General features: G+C 52.7%; 6 protein-coding genes across 6 annotated transcripts; 2 read left to right on the top strand and 4 right to left on the bottom strand.

Moving 5' to 3' along the window:
* Positions 1-2426: 2426 nt before the first annotated feature.
* LOC102050287 (histone H1.03) lies at positions 2427-3183 on the bottom strand. The gene has a single exon (XM_005441357.3). The coding sequence runs from the start codon at positions 3171-3173 to the stop codon at positions 2493-2495; it is 681 nt and encodes a 226-aa protein (XP_005441414.2). The 5' UTR covers positions 3174-3183; the 3' UTR covers positions 2427-2492.
* Positions 3184-8668: 5485 nt separating this feature from the next.
* On the top strand, positions 8669-9070 carry LOC129736232 (histone H4). The gene has a single exon (XM_055712426.1). It carries the CDS (start codon positions 8700-8702, stop codon positions 9009-9011), a length of 312 nt encoding a protein of 103 aa, XP_055568401.1. The 5' UTR covers positions 8669-8699; the 3' UTR covers positions 9012-9070.
* A 935-nt stretch (positions 9071-10005) lies between these two features.
* On the bottom strand, positions 10006-10509 carry LOC129736230 (histone H2A type 2-C). The gene has a single exon (XM_055712424.1). It carries the CDS (start codon positions 10458-10460, stop codon positions 10071-10073), a length of 390 nt encoding a protein of 129 aa, XP_055568399.1. The 5' UTR covers positions 10461-10509; the 3' UTR covers positions 10006-10070.
* Positions 10510-11324: 815 nt separating this feature from the next.
* Positions 11325-11850, bottom strand: LOC102054920 (histone H3). Its single transcript, XM_005441302.4, has one exon. The coding sequence runs from the start codon at positions 11760-11762 to the stop codon at positions 11352-11354; it is 411 nt and encodes a 136-aa protein (XP_005441359.2). The 5' UTR covers positions 11763-11850; the 3' UTR covers positions 11325-11351.
* Positions 11851-13053: 1203 nt separating this feature from the next.
* Positions 13054-13555, top strand: LOC129736229 (histone H2A type 2-C). The gene has a single exon (XM_055712423.1). It carries the CDS (start codon positions 13101-13103, stop codon positions 13488-13490), a length of 390 nt encoding a protein of 129 aa, XP_055568398.1. The 5' UTR covers positions 13054-13100; the 3' UTR covers positions 13491-13555.
* A 935-nt stretch (positions 13556-14490) lies between these two features.
* LOC102055265 (histone H4) lies at positions 14491-14888 on the bottom strand. Its single transcript, XM_027808362.2, has one exon. It carries the CDS (start codon positions 14859-14861, stop codon positions 14550-14552), a length of 312 nt encoding a protein of 103 aa, XP_027664163.1. The 5' UTR covers positions 14862-14888; the 3' UTR covers positions 14491-14549.
* Positions 14889-15186: the final 298 nt, after the last annotated feature.

Genomic DNA, 15186 nt, shown 5'->3' with positions numbered 1-15186 from the left:
TTTTCTCAGGCCATTCTTGCTTTTTTTACACGGCACTCTTTCCAGTTGGGAAAAAAAAATCCAGTAGCTACCCATGTTATGCTGTCCAGCTCAGCTTTACAAGTTTAACAGGACTTTTTTATTTGATGTTGATTTTGTCCCTGTACTGAATAGCATACCCACTGAAGCCTATATAGCTAGTCCATTCAGTGTTCCTTACACATAGACTTAATTTTTGTAGTATGGAAGATTCTCTTACATTATTTGGCAGCTATCTCCTGCTAAGGACTATTAAGTCTATTTAGCTGAAGCCACAGCTATGTAGTCTTTGCCTGTAAAAAGTATTATTAGATTGGTATTAATGTACATAAGGCCAGTGATCTCCATCATAGCTTACATTCAGTAACATACTAGTTTTCTAAATCTCAGCTACTGCAATATCAAAAGTAACTGAATTTCCTTTAAAAAGTTATAACTAATTTCAGTTTTCCCCTCTTACCTCTTAGAAAAGGGAAAGAAACGCCCTGATGACTCCCCCAAGTGAGCAGGGAAGGTAAGTTGCAATAGGCCAAGAGTGAATGGCTGTCATTACCTGGACTTATCCCAGGGCTATCCCACCGAGGTCAATTCAATTAGAAGGGATATGTGTGATACAGTTCTGCCCATGCTACTAGGTTTTGCCTTTTCTGGCTCAGATGTAAAAATATTAATCATGAATATCAGGTTTGCTACAGCAGCATACCTGCTGCTTGACTGCACCCAGTCAAGGTCTACTCCCCTCCAACTACTTGGAGCAGGCTGGAAAATTGCAGTTGACCCACTCACCTTGGGTCAGTGCACCTTGTTGGGTGGAACTCTGAGAATTAGTGGGAGTGACTACCAACACCCTCCACTTATGGCAGCCTTGGTAGGAGCATCTCTATCCTAAATAGTGGCACAGCTCACGGGCTCAGGAATTCAGGCTGTCAGGATGAAGGGGTACAGCTCAATACTTTCAGGAAAAAAAAGTGGGATATGTATGCAGGTTTGTATGTTATAGAGGAAGAGGTCAAAGCCAAGCAAGGACTGAAAACTCAGACACACCAGAAGAGGCAAGGCAGACAGAGTAAAAGCAGTGTTTCAGGAAGGTGGTTTAAATATAAATTTAATAATATTTATATAAATAAACCCAATTAATGATCAATTTAATTAAACATAAAAATAAAACTACTCTGTTTTGTATTTATTTCCCATTTAGTACAGAGATTTAGGACACCGACAGTCTTTGTGACAACGTTAATACCGGCAAAGTCCAGTCCCACCATTTGTCCTCTAGACTGCTGGGACCCCGTTCCTGGGTAATCCATTCAGATATACGAAGTTAACAGCTACGGACTTGAGATCAGCCGTCTTTGCTGACCGCTGAGCGGATTGTTCCACAAGATTTCCCTTTCTCCTGTCCGCTGGGGAAGCGGTGGCACCAGCACTGCAACTAAAGTGAGGAAAGGGCCTCCCTCCCCCCGTCACTTCTCCCTGACTGCTTCTTACTGCAGGCAGAGTGAAGGGCATCGCTTCAGCGCGGTAAAGGCGACAGAAGGAGGGTACGGTCGAGTCATTGGGGCAAGGAGGTGGCTGCAGGGTCGAGGGAGACACGCGGGAGGCTCTGGGTCGGGTTCCTACTCCGCCGAGCGTTGCTCCCCAGCCTCTCCGTTGCAAAAATGAGCCCTCGGCACCCGGCTAAGAGCCGAGCCCGGCAGCTCCCAGGCGCAAGAGGCTGAGAGCCGAAGTCGGGGACCGGCGGGCAGCACCAAGGACGCTCAAAAGGCAACCCCCGACACCCGCGCCTCCCGGACCCCGCTCGCCTTGCCATTTCCAAGGAAGGAAGCGAGCTTGCAGGAGGCAGACCTGCTCTGAGAGTGAAAAAACCCATAGGCAGGCGAGCACGTCCCCAGGAAGTTCATCAGCTTCTTCCGCTGAGTGAAGAAAAGAACCGGAGCATCAGTTTAACCCGGGAACCGCCACAGCCCAGAGTGGCGGCCAATCCGCGCGCGGCGCGGGCTTTTCGGAGCCAGCCGGCCGGTCGGGGCCGGGGGGGGCCTCCGAGCGTCTCCTCGCCCCCCGGCTGATCGGAGACACCACGGGACCCCAGCACCTCGCCCCCCGAAAGCCGGGGTGCCGTGACCGCTGCCGAACTTCCACAGGACTTCGGGCTCACCGATTTCTTGCGGCTAACCGGGAAGCTATTTGCATCCACACCCGCGGGTATACGCTAAGGAGTTGTGCCGCCGGGAACCACCGCAGTACGGCTGTCCGCTCCCCTGAAAAAAAGCGCGGAAGTTTGAGCTGTTTCCACATCGACCATAATTAAGCAAAAAGCAGTGCCGAGTAAAGGAAGTTGCGCACGCGCGCACACACACACACACACGCGCAAAGCGTAAGAAATGGCATTTCAGCTCTTTTTGGGAAAGTTTGGGTGGCTCTTAGAAGAGCCGTTGGGTTTATCTGCAAGACAGACGGGATTTTTTCAGCACCATTTATTTTTTCTTTGGGGTCGCCTTCTTCGCCTTAGCCGCTTTGGGCTTGGCCGCCTTGGGCTTGGCTGCTTTGGGCTTCACCGCCTTCGCTTTGGCCGGGCTCTTCGCGGCTGCCGCCGTCTTTTTCGGCTTAGCAGCCTTAGTCACCTTCTTAGGGCTCTTGGCCGCTTTCTTGGCCGCGGCAGCTGCCGGCTTCTTAGCTTTCTTGGGGCTCTTTTTTGCTGTCACCGCCTTCTTGGGCTTCTTAGCGGCGCTGGCGGGCTTCTTGGCAGCCGGCTTCTTAGGCTTGGCCGCGGCTGCCCGCTTCTTGGGGGCTTTTTCCTTCACTTCGCCAGGCTTCTTGTTGAGGCGGAAGGAGCCCGAGGCGCCGGTGCCCTTGGTCTGCACCAGGGTGCCCTTGTTGACGAGGCTCTTAAGCCCCAGCTTGATGCGGCTGTTGCTCTTCTCCACATCGTAGCCGCCGGCAGCCAGCGCCTTCTTGAGCGCGGCGAGGGAGAGCCCCTTGCGCTCCTTGGAGGCGGACACGGCCTTGGTGATCAGCTCGGTGACGCTGGGGCCCGCGGGCTTGCGGGCCTTGGAGCCGCCCGCCGCCTTCTTCGGCTTCTTGGCGGCGGCAGGCTTGGCCGGGGCCGGAGCGGCGGCAGCCACATCGGGCGCGGCAACAGGAGCGGTCTCAGACATGGCACCTCTACGGTATCAGCACGAACAATAGCGGCAGCTGCCGCGCGCCCCCTTTTATAGCAGCGCCGCGCGCACTGATTGGTGCGGACCGCCCCGCCCCGCCGCCCGCCGCCGCGCCGGTTGTGTTTCTTCCCGGTACAAAAATGACTTTTTCCTCCCGAAATTTACAACCGGTGCACCCCGTTTCTTCCCGGGCGGGGAGCAGGGATTGTGTGCTACCCGTTAACGGAGTTTCCCGTCGGAAGGAGGACAAATGAGGCAAAAGTGACCCCAGAAACTCCTCAGCGTGGGGCCGCTGAGCCCTCGGGAGAGAGAAACTTTCCTTTTACCTTTTAGATTAAAAGTATACCTTGGCATAAATGAGCACAGCCGGCCTGAAATCCTGTACTTTAGAAGGTCCTCTGCAGAGCAGGGAAAAACCCGGTATGGTTTGAACGGGTTTTCTCAGGATAAATTGATATTAAACCCGAGGAAGTAACACAGCTTCGGCCCGTGGTGGCGAACGCGGGGGCAGAGATGGCTCCCTCGGCCAAGCCGCGTCCCTTCGAAATCGCTGAATGTGCTCAGTGTCCCTTCCGCGTCCACGGTGTCTGAGCTAATGCCTTTTGGGGAGACGTTTCTGGTTTAGCAGCTCCGTGTGAAAGCCAGTGTAACTTTACGTCTTCTTAAGTATTTCAATGGAACAAAGCACCTACGTGCCCCTCTGAAGGCTGATGCTCCTGTCATTGGATCTTAACTTAGTCGCTTTCGTTTGTTAAATTCAAAAGTCAGGATAGTTTCAGTAGTAATAGACCAGATTTGAGCCTTAAAACGTATAAAAACTTTGCATCGTGATTTGTTAAAATTGATTGGGGAGTAGAATCTGGGGTGTAATGAAATTTGAACAGGACGGGGATTTAAAGGTGGAAATCCGGTTAGTTGAGGGTGTGTTCTGTAATTAGGACACTTTGTTATGCAAAACTGATTTCTCTGTTCGAATGAATGAATGTTGATGTTGTGTTTTGCTTTGATAACAGCATCTGGTGATTCACGACTTTGTTCCTTTCAAAAGTAAGATAAGCATTTAAAACTTTTCAAGAGGGTTCCTTCCCCGGGTCAGTGCCAGCTCCATATTCCAAACAATGGATGAATTTTCACTTTCTTCCTTTGTTTTCAATGATATGTTGCTTTCTTTTTAATACGAAACAAATAACACTTTGCCTGCAATAATATTGTGTTTCCTAAAATAGATACCAGGCTATCATCAGCTCATAAAAACGGGTGAACAGACCTATTCAAGGATAAAAGTAGGTGTAACAGGGTGAAAGAAATGACAATACAACGTAGAGTTCCCGCTGCCTGGGACTGTGAAAATACGCTGATTTGAATCTCCATGCGACATTCGAGAAATTCTTTTCCGATTACAGGTGTTTAATTGAAAAAGCTGAAGGGCTTCAATCAACGCAAGGACTAGTGTTATTCAAGGAATTTAACACACCCGCTTATTTTCTGTTCTTGAAGGTGAAATGTGTGAAGTAATAGAGCTTTAGTGAGGTCTCCCAGAGAATGCATTTCAGCCTGTAAAGCGAAGGTGAATACATGTTTTGGGTGATCTGGCTGAGATAACGAGCTTGACAAAACTGCAACGTGTGAGACTGCAGAACTGTGCATTGTGTATTGATTAAACACTGAAATGGAAAACCAATATTAATATCCATTAATGGTTTTTTGATGGTTATTTCTTAAAATGGGGGAGGATTAAGGTCCTCAGTGACATAATTGAGGACTGTATCAAAACTGCTGACACCCTGAGGAAAAGATTTTCTCTAATCGAGTAGTACTGAGCCCATGGTCATAAAGAATGGAGATTTCAAGTCCTCTTAGAGGTAGTGGAGCTAACATTTTGTAACTCTTTAGTCCACTGATACCTGTTTATAAGTGGTTTGTTTGTTTTAAGCTATTCACATTTAGTGGCTCTTTTCTGACAATTCTCTGGCCTTGTACAACAAGGAATATTTTCATCCTTGTCAGTCTGCAAGGTTCCTATTAATCTTTTTATTTCTCCCAAATTGTTTAAGGCAGAAACGGACTCTGATATACCTGGAAATAGAAAAGGAACATTAATTTTTTTGCTTTCATTGTCATGATCGTTTCTCTATTTACTTGGAAACTGGAAAGTGTTTTAAGATTTGATTCTGATCTCTCAAGCTCCTCATTGCACCATATTAGATAAATTTCTGTACATTGTAGATTATCTCAGGCCACTATGAGAGAGATTTGTGAACAAGACAAAACAGATGGGTAGCATCAGGCTGTGGGTTCTCATAGGAAAAAAACATTATGGTCTTCCTACAACATAGGTCAAATGAAAGATTAGCACAAACCAGACAATAAGAACAGTGTTGTTGAACTAACTCAGCTCATTTGCTTACCTCTGGCTCTTTTATTCAGTCACATTTTGCTTCTGGATATTCAAGTATAACATCCTAGATTTATCCAAATATTTTGATTATAATCAAGTAAATGGATTTTACTTTATTAGCCACTGTAGAGTAAAATTTCTTTTTTTCAACCATAATAGAGTGTAATCCAGTACAGAGAGCATGTGCTCAACACAGGAACTTGTTGCAGTTACGTAGGTACAGCAGGAAGGCCCCCCAAGTTTTGATATCCAATTACCACCTGGGGCAGAATTTGTATTTGGGTATCACCATTCCATCCACCTTTCCTTCATTTTTAGAATCAGCAAATGTAATTAAAAATACTGAAATATTTTAGTAAAACGTTGTTACTTTCCTTCCAGGAAATAAACATTTTTATGAATTAGCACAGTCCCATGGAGAGATCCTATCCAGAATTTCTTTAGGAAGTTACTATAATAAAAGAACAATTGACAGGAGAATGTGGTGGGTTCAAGTTTTGACTCAGAACCTCACACTTGCTTTGGATCGATTTAACTTTATGTAGACCACTTACTGAAATTGGACACCTACCCTTGCCCCTGTTCCAAGGAAGATTGGGGTAGGTAGTATGAAATGATTGTTACCCTGTGTTTTAATGTCCTTTTTCAAAGCTGTCGCCAGATGCAGGTGTCCTAATGCTCAGTAAATCGTAAATCCCGGCTTCCTCCTGTTTAAAATTCATAGGCCCCCAATGTTTTCCTCTGCACCTACTGACATTTCTTTTCCTGAATTACTAGGAAATTAAAAATGTCCTAAATAAGTGTTAATGCACTAGTTCCATTATCACCATGTTGAAATGAACAGCAACTGATTTCTTCAGTGTGAATTGTGGCTTCCACAATGGTGATACTCTTGGCTTTGTGCAGGGCAATTGTATTTTGTTCTTCTGACAAATTTTTGGATATAGATTGTAGCTCATGGTGAGATATACACTACAAAATGTTCAGAAGAGTATGTATTCCACATTTGAAAGACATGTCAAAATCATATTTTTTTTCCATACAACAGGACATGCCTCATTATCAGGAAATGGAACCATTTTTTAAATCACAGAAACACCATTCAAATACAGATGAAAACTATTACTATATCTTCCAGCCTTTGTCCAGTAGCACTCTTGAGAGGATGGAAACCCTGTTGCTTTGCATATAGAAGCTCTAATGGACTGAAACTTTTCATTTTTCTTTTTCCCTCGTGTGGAGCAAGAGCAGTTTCTGACACAGCATTAGACCTAATGGCTGCTGCTGGAGCTCACTCAGTGGCACAAGGATGAGAAAGATAAGAAGGAACAATTTAAGTTTAGTGGACAGTATAGATCTAATAATAAGTATGGGGTAGAAAGAGTAGTTTTGCATGTCACAGATTACCAAAGCTATTTCAGGAATGAAGTGACATACAGTGTTTTTCTAAAAATCATATTAGAACTTCTTCCAGAATTGCAGGGTTAGGATATGAATGAGGCCTTCTTGCCCATTAAGCAACTGGCAGTTAATTGCATTTTGGAAACTCCAGATATAGCACAAGCAGATAAAGCTTTGATATAGAAGTGAGGGAAGACAAGGATGCTTGTGAAACTCCTAATGTATTTGATTTTTTTTTCCTTTGCTCCCTGTGGCAAAAGCAGCACATGGAGTTCCCCAAATCCATTGATACCAGTTAATCTAATTCATACTACTGTGCAACTGTCCGAGCACTGAAGGCTAATTTAAACCCATTTGTTAATCAATGCTACAGTTCTAGGATTAAAAAAAAGATTTTAATAAAATAAATGTATAATATAAGAATATGACAGGACTTTTTTCTTTTCACATTCTATTACGCAAACATAAAATGTTAATTGCTAACAAGAGAGCCACGAACATTGCTCCTTGAATTCTTGAGGCAACTCTTATCCTTTAATACCACTGTGATGAATCCTTTAACTGAATATTTACATAAGAAAATAGAACGATTTACCTATAACTAAATGGCTGCAAACAGGCAGCGCAAGGAGGCAAAGCTGTCAAAATAGCTTCCACCCAGTTTTTGGCTCTTGGAATTTGTGAGTAAACTCCCAAAATTCAGGGGACCATGTTTCCCAGCAGCATAAACACTGCCACTTTGTTGTTTGGGGGTTTTTTTGTGCTGATGATTTTAACCCTTGCAGGTATAAGATTATCAGGTGAATTCTTCAGAACATACTGAACTAGAGAGAGTGGGGGAAGATAATCACATGAGTCATAACTAAATGGAAATGTAATTCAGAAAAGTGTCAAATATGACCTGCTTGAAACATTGCTTTCTAAGGCTCCCCATACTTTAAAGTCTTTAAGGGCATATACAGGAAAAAAGGCTATGGCAGCCTGTTCAAAGTGATTTCTACAGCCTGCCAAAGTTGGAAACCATTTTGAAACTCGATTTACAGCTGACAAGCCAACATTTCATATGCTCAGCATTGGTTCTTAGTAGAGAAATATAAACAGGTCTACTTTGTGTTTGTAACATATACATCGATATTTTAATCGCATGTGAAAATATTTTCTATTGATTTTCTGAAAAACAAGTCAAATAACAGAAGCCCACAAACTGTTTTGCCGGATGGTTGACAGTATGTGAAGCAAAGAGGAGCATAAGGACACGAGGGCAACCTGTCAGTTGTTACAGTTAGCAGTCGTTTCTGAACGCTGCCATTGTGCCCTTGCGATGTGACCTCAGCACTGATGAGACGTGGTCATCAGAAGCTTAACAACGGTCCGCAGAGGCCTGAAGGCCGCCGGCTACCCGCGCAGTGACGTGCTCGGCCGCTCGCAAAAGAAAGGTCTGTGCGCCGCCGCGACGCACAGAGGGGGAAGATGCCGGGAAACGGCGCTCCAGGGGCACCGGGGCTGGGGGACGGCGGGCGAGGCGGAGGCGGGCGAGGCGGAGGCGGGCGAGGCGGAGGCGGGCGAGGCGCCCCGCCGCGCGCGCGGAGAGGGGGGAGGGGGCGCAGGCTCCGCCCCCGCTAGCCGTACTCGCCCCTGCTCCCAATCAGGTCGGCTCCCCGCGCATAAAGCGCTGCGCCGCGGCCTGCCCTGCGTTGCAGTTAGGTAGAGAGAACGGCGGCAGCATGTCTGGCAGAGGCAAGGGCGGGAAGGGGCTCGGCAAAGGGGGCGCCAAGCGCCACCGCAAGGTGCTGCGCGACAACATCCAGGGCATCACCAAGCCGGCCATCCGGCGCCTGGCGCGGCGCGGCGGCGTGAAGCGCATCTCGGGGCTCATCTACGAGGAGACGCGCGGCGTGCTGAAGGTCTTCCTGGAGAACGTGATCCGCGACGCCGTCACCTACACCGAGCACGCCAAGCGCAAGACGGTCACGGCCATGGACGTGGTGTACGCTCTCAAGCGCCAGGGGCGCACCCTCTACGGCTTCGGCGGCTAAAAGGCCTTTCATTTCCCGGACCACCTCGAGAACCCAAAGGCTCTTTTCAGAGCCACCCATTTACTCCTTGGAAGAGCTGTGTCGTGTCACGCTCGTCTTTGTTGTCGTATACCGCCTCCCTTCCCGGCTCCTGCCCTTCCCATGCTCGCCCCCCGTGTTTGGTTGTTTTTTTATTTTCCCCCGAGCTGCAGCCGCACTAGCTACCCTTGCAGTCCAGCTCTGCGTTCTGTAGCCCGCTGCTGCAGCATTGCCCCTACCAGCTTCCTTGCTTACCCTTCGCAGCAGCCGCTTTTGGAAAAGCTCGCTGGGCGCGCTGCCCTGTAAGGCAAGCAGAGTGCCAGTTTGACTCTTCTCGAGGTGTTTAGGGACGCCGCGGAGTCCTGGAAAGTGCTGGGCCGTGAAGGGCAAACCTAGCGTGCCTCATCAGCGGCTTTGCTCGGAAAAAGCACGGGGGTAAAGGAACAGTGCCTCTGCTCGAACTACATAAAAAGGAGAAAGCAAAGCCCGGCTCCGTGTCTCGCTAAGCTCTCCTCCGCTGGAGGGCCGGCGGCTCCTTCCTTTCCTCCTGCTCGCTTACATATGAAGGGGGAAGCTGCCGTGACCGCGCCGGGTTCGCTGGCGCCGGCAACGGCCTCATCGCTCTTGCGCGCGGCTGGGGCGGGGCCGCTCCGGCGGCGACCGGGTTACGCGCCCTCGCTCTTTCGAAAAGCCCGCGCGGGCAACGGCTGGCTGCAGGCGATTCCGCGCTCCGCTCCGGCAACCGGGCACCGCCCGACTAGGAAGCTGCGGGGACCACGAGATAAATCGCAGGCTTCCCGGCCGCGCCTCAGCTCTCCAGCGTAACCCGAGCCAGGACGGCTCCGGAGACGAGACATACCACATACACATCTCACGCCCCCAACGACACGGCTCTCCCGTGAGAAACGCACGCAACACCGGTCCCCTGCTGCCCACTCGGCAGCAGTCAGCGTCTCGAGCTCCTTTCTCGACACTGTGGGTGGCTCTGAAAAGAGCCTTTGGGTTTCGCTTCTCTGCTCGGGACGTTTCTGCGGCCGCGGTTTACTTGCTCTTGGCTTTGTGGCTCTCTGTCTTCTTGGGCAGCAGCACGGCCTGGATGTTGGGCAGCACGCCGCCCTGCGCGATGGTCACCTTGCCCAGCAGCTTGTTGAGCTCCTCGTCGTTGCGGATGGCGAGCTGCAGGTGGCGGGGGATGATGCGCGTCTTCTTGTTGTCGCGGGCCGCGTTGCCCGCCAGCTCCAGGATCTCGGCCGTCAGGTACTCCAGCACGGCCGCCAGGTACACCGGGGCGCCGGCGCCCACCCGCTCCGCGTAGTTGCCCTTGCGCAGCAGCCGGTGCACGCGGCCCACGGGGAACTGCAGCCCGGCCCGCGACGAGCGCGACTTGGCCTTGGCCCGCGCCTTCCCGCCCTGCTTCCCGCGGCCGGACATCTTCGGTCGATTACCCCCTCGGCACTAAGGCCCAGCCACTACAAGACAAACAACAGGTGAGTTGCCTGCGCCCTGAGGCCCGCCTTTATATCCCTTCCCTTTGCGCCGCCGGCGGCTCCCGATAGGCCGAGGAGCCTATCGGGGAACGCGCACCCAATCACCAAGCGAATCTCGTCCCGACCAATGGCGAGGGGCGTAACGCTGAAACGCCTCCGCCCGCGCTCTCGAAGCGGCCAGTGACGAGGCGGGAGGGGCGGGCTTCAGCAGGCGGCTCCGCCCCGCCGGACCGCCCGCTCCCGCCGCCGGAGCCCGGACCCGCGGGGCCGAGGCGCCCCGCGTTTGCTTGCATTTTCTCTTTTTAAAATTTTTTAAAGCAGACGGGCCGGAAAAGTGCCGGTTGGGGGCGCAGACCTGAGGAGGTAGAGACAGACGTCTAGGGTGGCTGTGTCAGTGAGCAGGAGAAAAGGAGGGGGGCTACTGGGGGAGGGGAAACGCGGTACGCATCCCCCCGTTGTTTGACGAGGAGCCTTTTCCCCGCGGGAAAATTTCGCCCCTTTCCAACACCGCGTCACGCTGAAGCTTTCCAAAACGGCACACGCTTCCCTGCACCGGGAAACTGCCACGGCTCGCTGTGCCCCGCAACTCAAACGCAGAGGGACACCCTGCTCACTGCTCCACGTTATACCTGAAATTGCAGGTACAAGTGTTTCCTTTATCAAGCCTAACGTTTTTTCATTATTCGGTATTGGGAGCGCAAAAAAAGCAAAAATTAAAAAGTAGGTGGATATATTAAGTGCAACAGCCCTTCTTATTGTAAATGGAGTGGCTCTTAAAAGAGCCTTTTTGTTTAAATTTTTTTCTCTCAAAGATATGAGAGGGGTCCAAATGGGCTTATGCACGCTCTCCGCGTATGCGGCGTGCCAGCTGGATGTCCTTGGGCATGATGGTGACGCGCTTGGCGTGGATGGCGCACAGGTTGGTGTCCTCGAAGAGCCCCACCAGGTAGGCCTCGCTCGCCTCCTGCAGCGCCATCACGGCCGAGCTCTGGAAGCGCAGGTCGGTCTTGAAGTCCTGCGCGATCTCGCGCACCAGCCGCTGGAAGGGCAGCTTGCGGATCAGCAGCTCCGTCGACTTCTGGTAGCGCCGGATCTCGCGCAGCGCCACCGTGCCGGGCCGGTAGCGGTGCGGCTTCTTCACGCCGCCCGTGGCCGGCGCGCTCTTGCGGGCCGCCTTGGTGGCCAGCTGCTTGCGGGGCGCCTTCCCGCCCGTCGACTTACGCGCCGTCTGCTTCGTGCGCGCCATCACTATGAAGTGAACAGCTAAAACGCAACCACAACAACTGATTCCGTGCCCCTCTTGGAGGGGTATATATAGGACTAGCTCTTCCTCTGATAGGCGGACTGGTAAATTCTTCTTCTCATTGGTGGATTCAAAATTTAAAAGTCCCGCCACAGGTACGTACCGCCTAACCTTTTGTTGTGTGCTCTGTCCGTCCAAACACAACATTTTATCACTGTATATCTTTTCCTTTTCCGGTAATCCTTAGCATCTTATTGACTTTCTTTTTTAAAATTATTTTGACTTCAAAACAAATACTTCTTTTTATACAGTGATAATTTCTTATCAACTTGGATTTTTTTCCTGTTTAATGTATTTTGCTATGTAGAGATAACAAGGATAACACTTATGTGGAAGATATGATTATTTGTATTTAAACACGTTGAAATACTGCTGTACCATACGGACTATAAAGTAAACAAAGGGAAACCAGACGACCATTGGAAAACATAGATTGAAAAACATGTTTAAAAAAGCATATCATAAAACGTAAGTTCATCTGTCCCTTTTAATCTCTATAAGTGCTACTTGAATATATGAATTGCACCTTGAAAACGAGGATAAGAGAAATATAGGGATCACTTGTACCTGCAATTTCAGGTATAACGTGGAGCAGTGAGCAGGGGCTGTGTGTGGCTGCGTTGTCCCTCTGCGTTTGAGTTGCGGGGCACAGCGAGCCGTGGCAGTTTCCCGGTGCAGGGAAGCGTGTGCCGTTTTGGAAAGCTTCAGCGTGACGCGGTGTTGGAAAGGGGCGAAATTTTCCCGCGGGGAAAAGGCTCCTCGTCAAACAACGGGGGGATGCGTACCGCGTTTCCCCTCCCCCAGTAGCCCCCCTCCTTTTCTCCTGCTCACTGACACAGCCACCCTAGACGTCTGTCTCTACCTCCTCAGGTCTGCGCCCCCAACCGGCACTTTTCCGGCCCGTCTGCTTTAAAAAATTTTAAAAAGAGAAAATGCAAGCAAACGCGGGGCGCCTCGGCCCCGCGGGTCCGGGCTCCGGCGGCGGGAGCGGGCGGTCCGGCGGGGCGGAGCCGCCTGCTGAAGCCCGCCCCTCCCGCCTCGTCACTGGCCGCTTCGAGAGCGCGGGCGGAGGCGTTTCAGCGTTACGCCCCTCGCCATTGGTCGGGACGAGATTCGCTTGGTGATTGGGTGCGCGTTCCCCGATAGGCTCCTCGGCCTATCGGGAGCCGCCGGCGGCGCAAAGGGAAGGGATATAAAGGCGGGCCTCAGGGCGCAGGCAACTCACCTGTTGTTTGTCTTGTAGTGGCTGGGCCTTAGTGCCGAGGGGGTAATCGACCGAAGATGTCCGGCCGCGGGAAGCAGGGCGGGAAGGCGCGGGCCAAGGCCAAGTCGCGCTCGTCGCGGGCCGGGCTGCAGTTCCCCGTGGGCCGCGTGCACCGGCTGCTGCGCAAGGGCAACTACGCGGAGCGGGTGGGCGCCGGCGCCCCGGTGTACCTGGCGGCCGTGCTGGAGTACCTGACGGCCGAGATCCTGGAGCTGGCGGGCAACGCGGCCCGCGACAACAAGAAGACGCGCATCATCCCCCGCCACCTGCAGCTCGCCATCCGCAACGACGAGGAGCTCAACAAGCTGCTGGGCAAGGTGACCATCGCGCAGGGCGGCGTGCTGCCCAACATCCAGGCCGTGCTGCTGCCCAAGAAGACAGAGAGCCACAAAGCCAAGAGCAAGTAAACCGCGGCCGCAGAAACGTCCCGAGCAGAGAAGCGAAACCCAAAGGCTCTTTTCAGAGCCACCCACAGTGTCGAGAAAGGAGCTCGAGACGCTGACTGCTGCCGAGTGGGCAGCAGGGGACCGGTGTTGCGTGCGTTTCTCACGGGAGAGCCGTGTCGTTGGGGGCGTGAGATGTGTATGTGGTATGTCTCGTCTCCGGAGCCGTCCTGGCTCGGGTTACGCTGGAGAGCTGAGGCGCGGCCGGGAAGCCTGCGATTTATCTCGTGGTCCCCGCAGCTTCCTAGTCGGGCGGTGCCCGGTTGCCGGAGCGGAGCGCGGAATCGCCTGCAGCCAGCCGTTGCCCGCGCGGGCTTTTCGAAAGAGCGAGGGCGCGTAACCCGGTCGCCGCCGGAGCGGCCCCGCCCCAGCCGCGCGCAAGAGCGATGAGGCCGTTGCCGGCGCCAGCGAACCCGGCGCGGTCACGGCAGCTTCCCCCTTCATATGTAAGCGAGCAGGAGGAAAGGAAGGAGCCGCCGGCCCTCCAGCGGAGGAGAGCTTAGCGAGACACGGAGCCGGGCTTTGCTTTCTCCTTTTTATGTAGTTCGAGCAGAGGCACTGTTCCTTTACCCCCGTGCTTTTTCCGAGCAAAGCCGCTGATGAGGCACGCTAGGTTTGCCCTTCACGGCCCAGCACTTTCCAGGACTCCGCGGCGTCCCTAAACACCTCGAGAAGAGTCAAACTGGCACTCTGCTTGCCTTACAGGGCAGCGCGCCCAGCGAGCTTTTCCAAAAGCGGCTGCTGCGAAGGGTAAGCAAGGAAGCTGGTAGGGGCAATGCTGCAGCAGCGGGCTACAGAACGCAGAGCTGGACTGCAAGGGTAGCTAGTGCGGCTGCAGCTCGGGGGAAAATAAAAAAACAACCAAACACGGGGGGCGAGCATGGGAAGGGCAGGAGCCGGGAAGGGAGGCGGTATACGACAACAAAGACGAGCGTGACACGACACAGCTCTTCCAAGGAGTAAATGGGTGGCTCTGAAAAGAGCCTTTGGGTTCTCGAGGTGGTCCGGGAAATGAAAGGCCTTTTAGCCGCCGAAGCCGTAGAGGGTGCGCCCCTGGCGCTTGAGAGCGTACACCACGTCCATGGCCGTGACCGTCTTGCGCTTGGCGTGCTCGGTGTAGGTGACGGCGTCGCGGATCACGTTCTCCAGGAAGACCTTCAGCACGCCGCGCGTCTCCTCGTAGATGAGCCCCGAGATGCGCTTCACGCCGCCGCGCCGCGCCAGGCGCCGGATGGCCGGCTTGGTGATGCCCTGGATGTTGTCGCGCAGCACCTTGCGGTGGCGCTTGGCGCCCCCTTTGCCGAGCCCCTTCCCGCCCTTGCCTCTGCCAGACATGCTGCCGCCGTTCTCTCTACCTAACTGCAACGCAGGGCAGGCCGCGGCGCAGCGCTTTATGCGCGGGGAGCCGACCTGATTGGGAGCAGGGGCGAGTACGGCTAGCGGGGGCGGAGCCTGCGCCCCCTCCCCCCTCTCCGCGCGCGCGGCGGGGCGCCTCGCCCGCCTCCGCCTCGCCCGCCTCCGCCTCGCCCGCCGTCCCCCAGCCCCGGTGCCCCTGGAGCGCCGTTTCCCGGCATCTTCCCCCTCTGTGCGTCGCGGCGGCGCACAGACCTTTCTTTTGCGAGCGGCCGAGCACGTCACTGCGCGGGTAGCCGGCGGCCTT

This window comes from Falco cherrug, chromosome 5 (assembly GCF_023634085.1).
Source record: "Falco cherrug isolate bFalChe1 chromosome 5, bFalChe1.pri, whole genome shotgun sequence".
In the NCBI taxonomy this organism is placed as follows: Eukaryota; Metazoa; Chordata; class Aves; order Falconiformes; family Falconidae; genus Falco; species Falco cherrug.
Note: the sequence above shows the minus strand (reverse complement) of the source record. Positions and strands in the feature narration are given on the sequence as shown.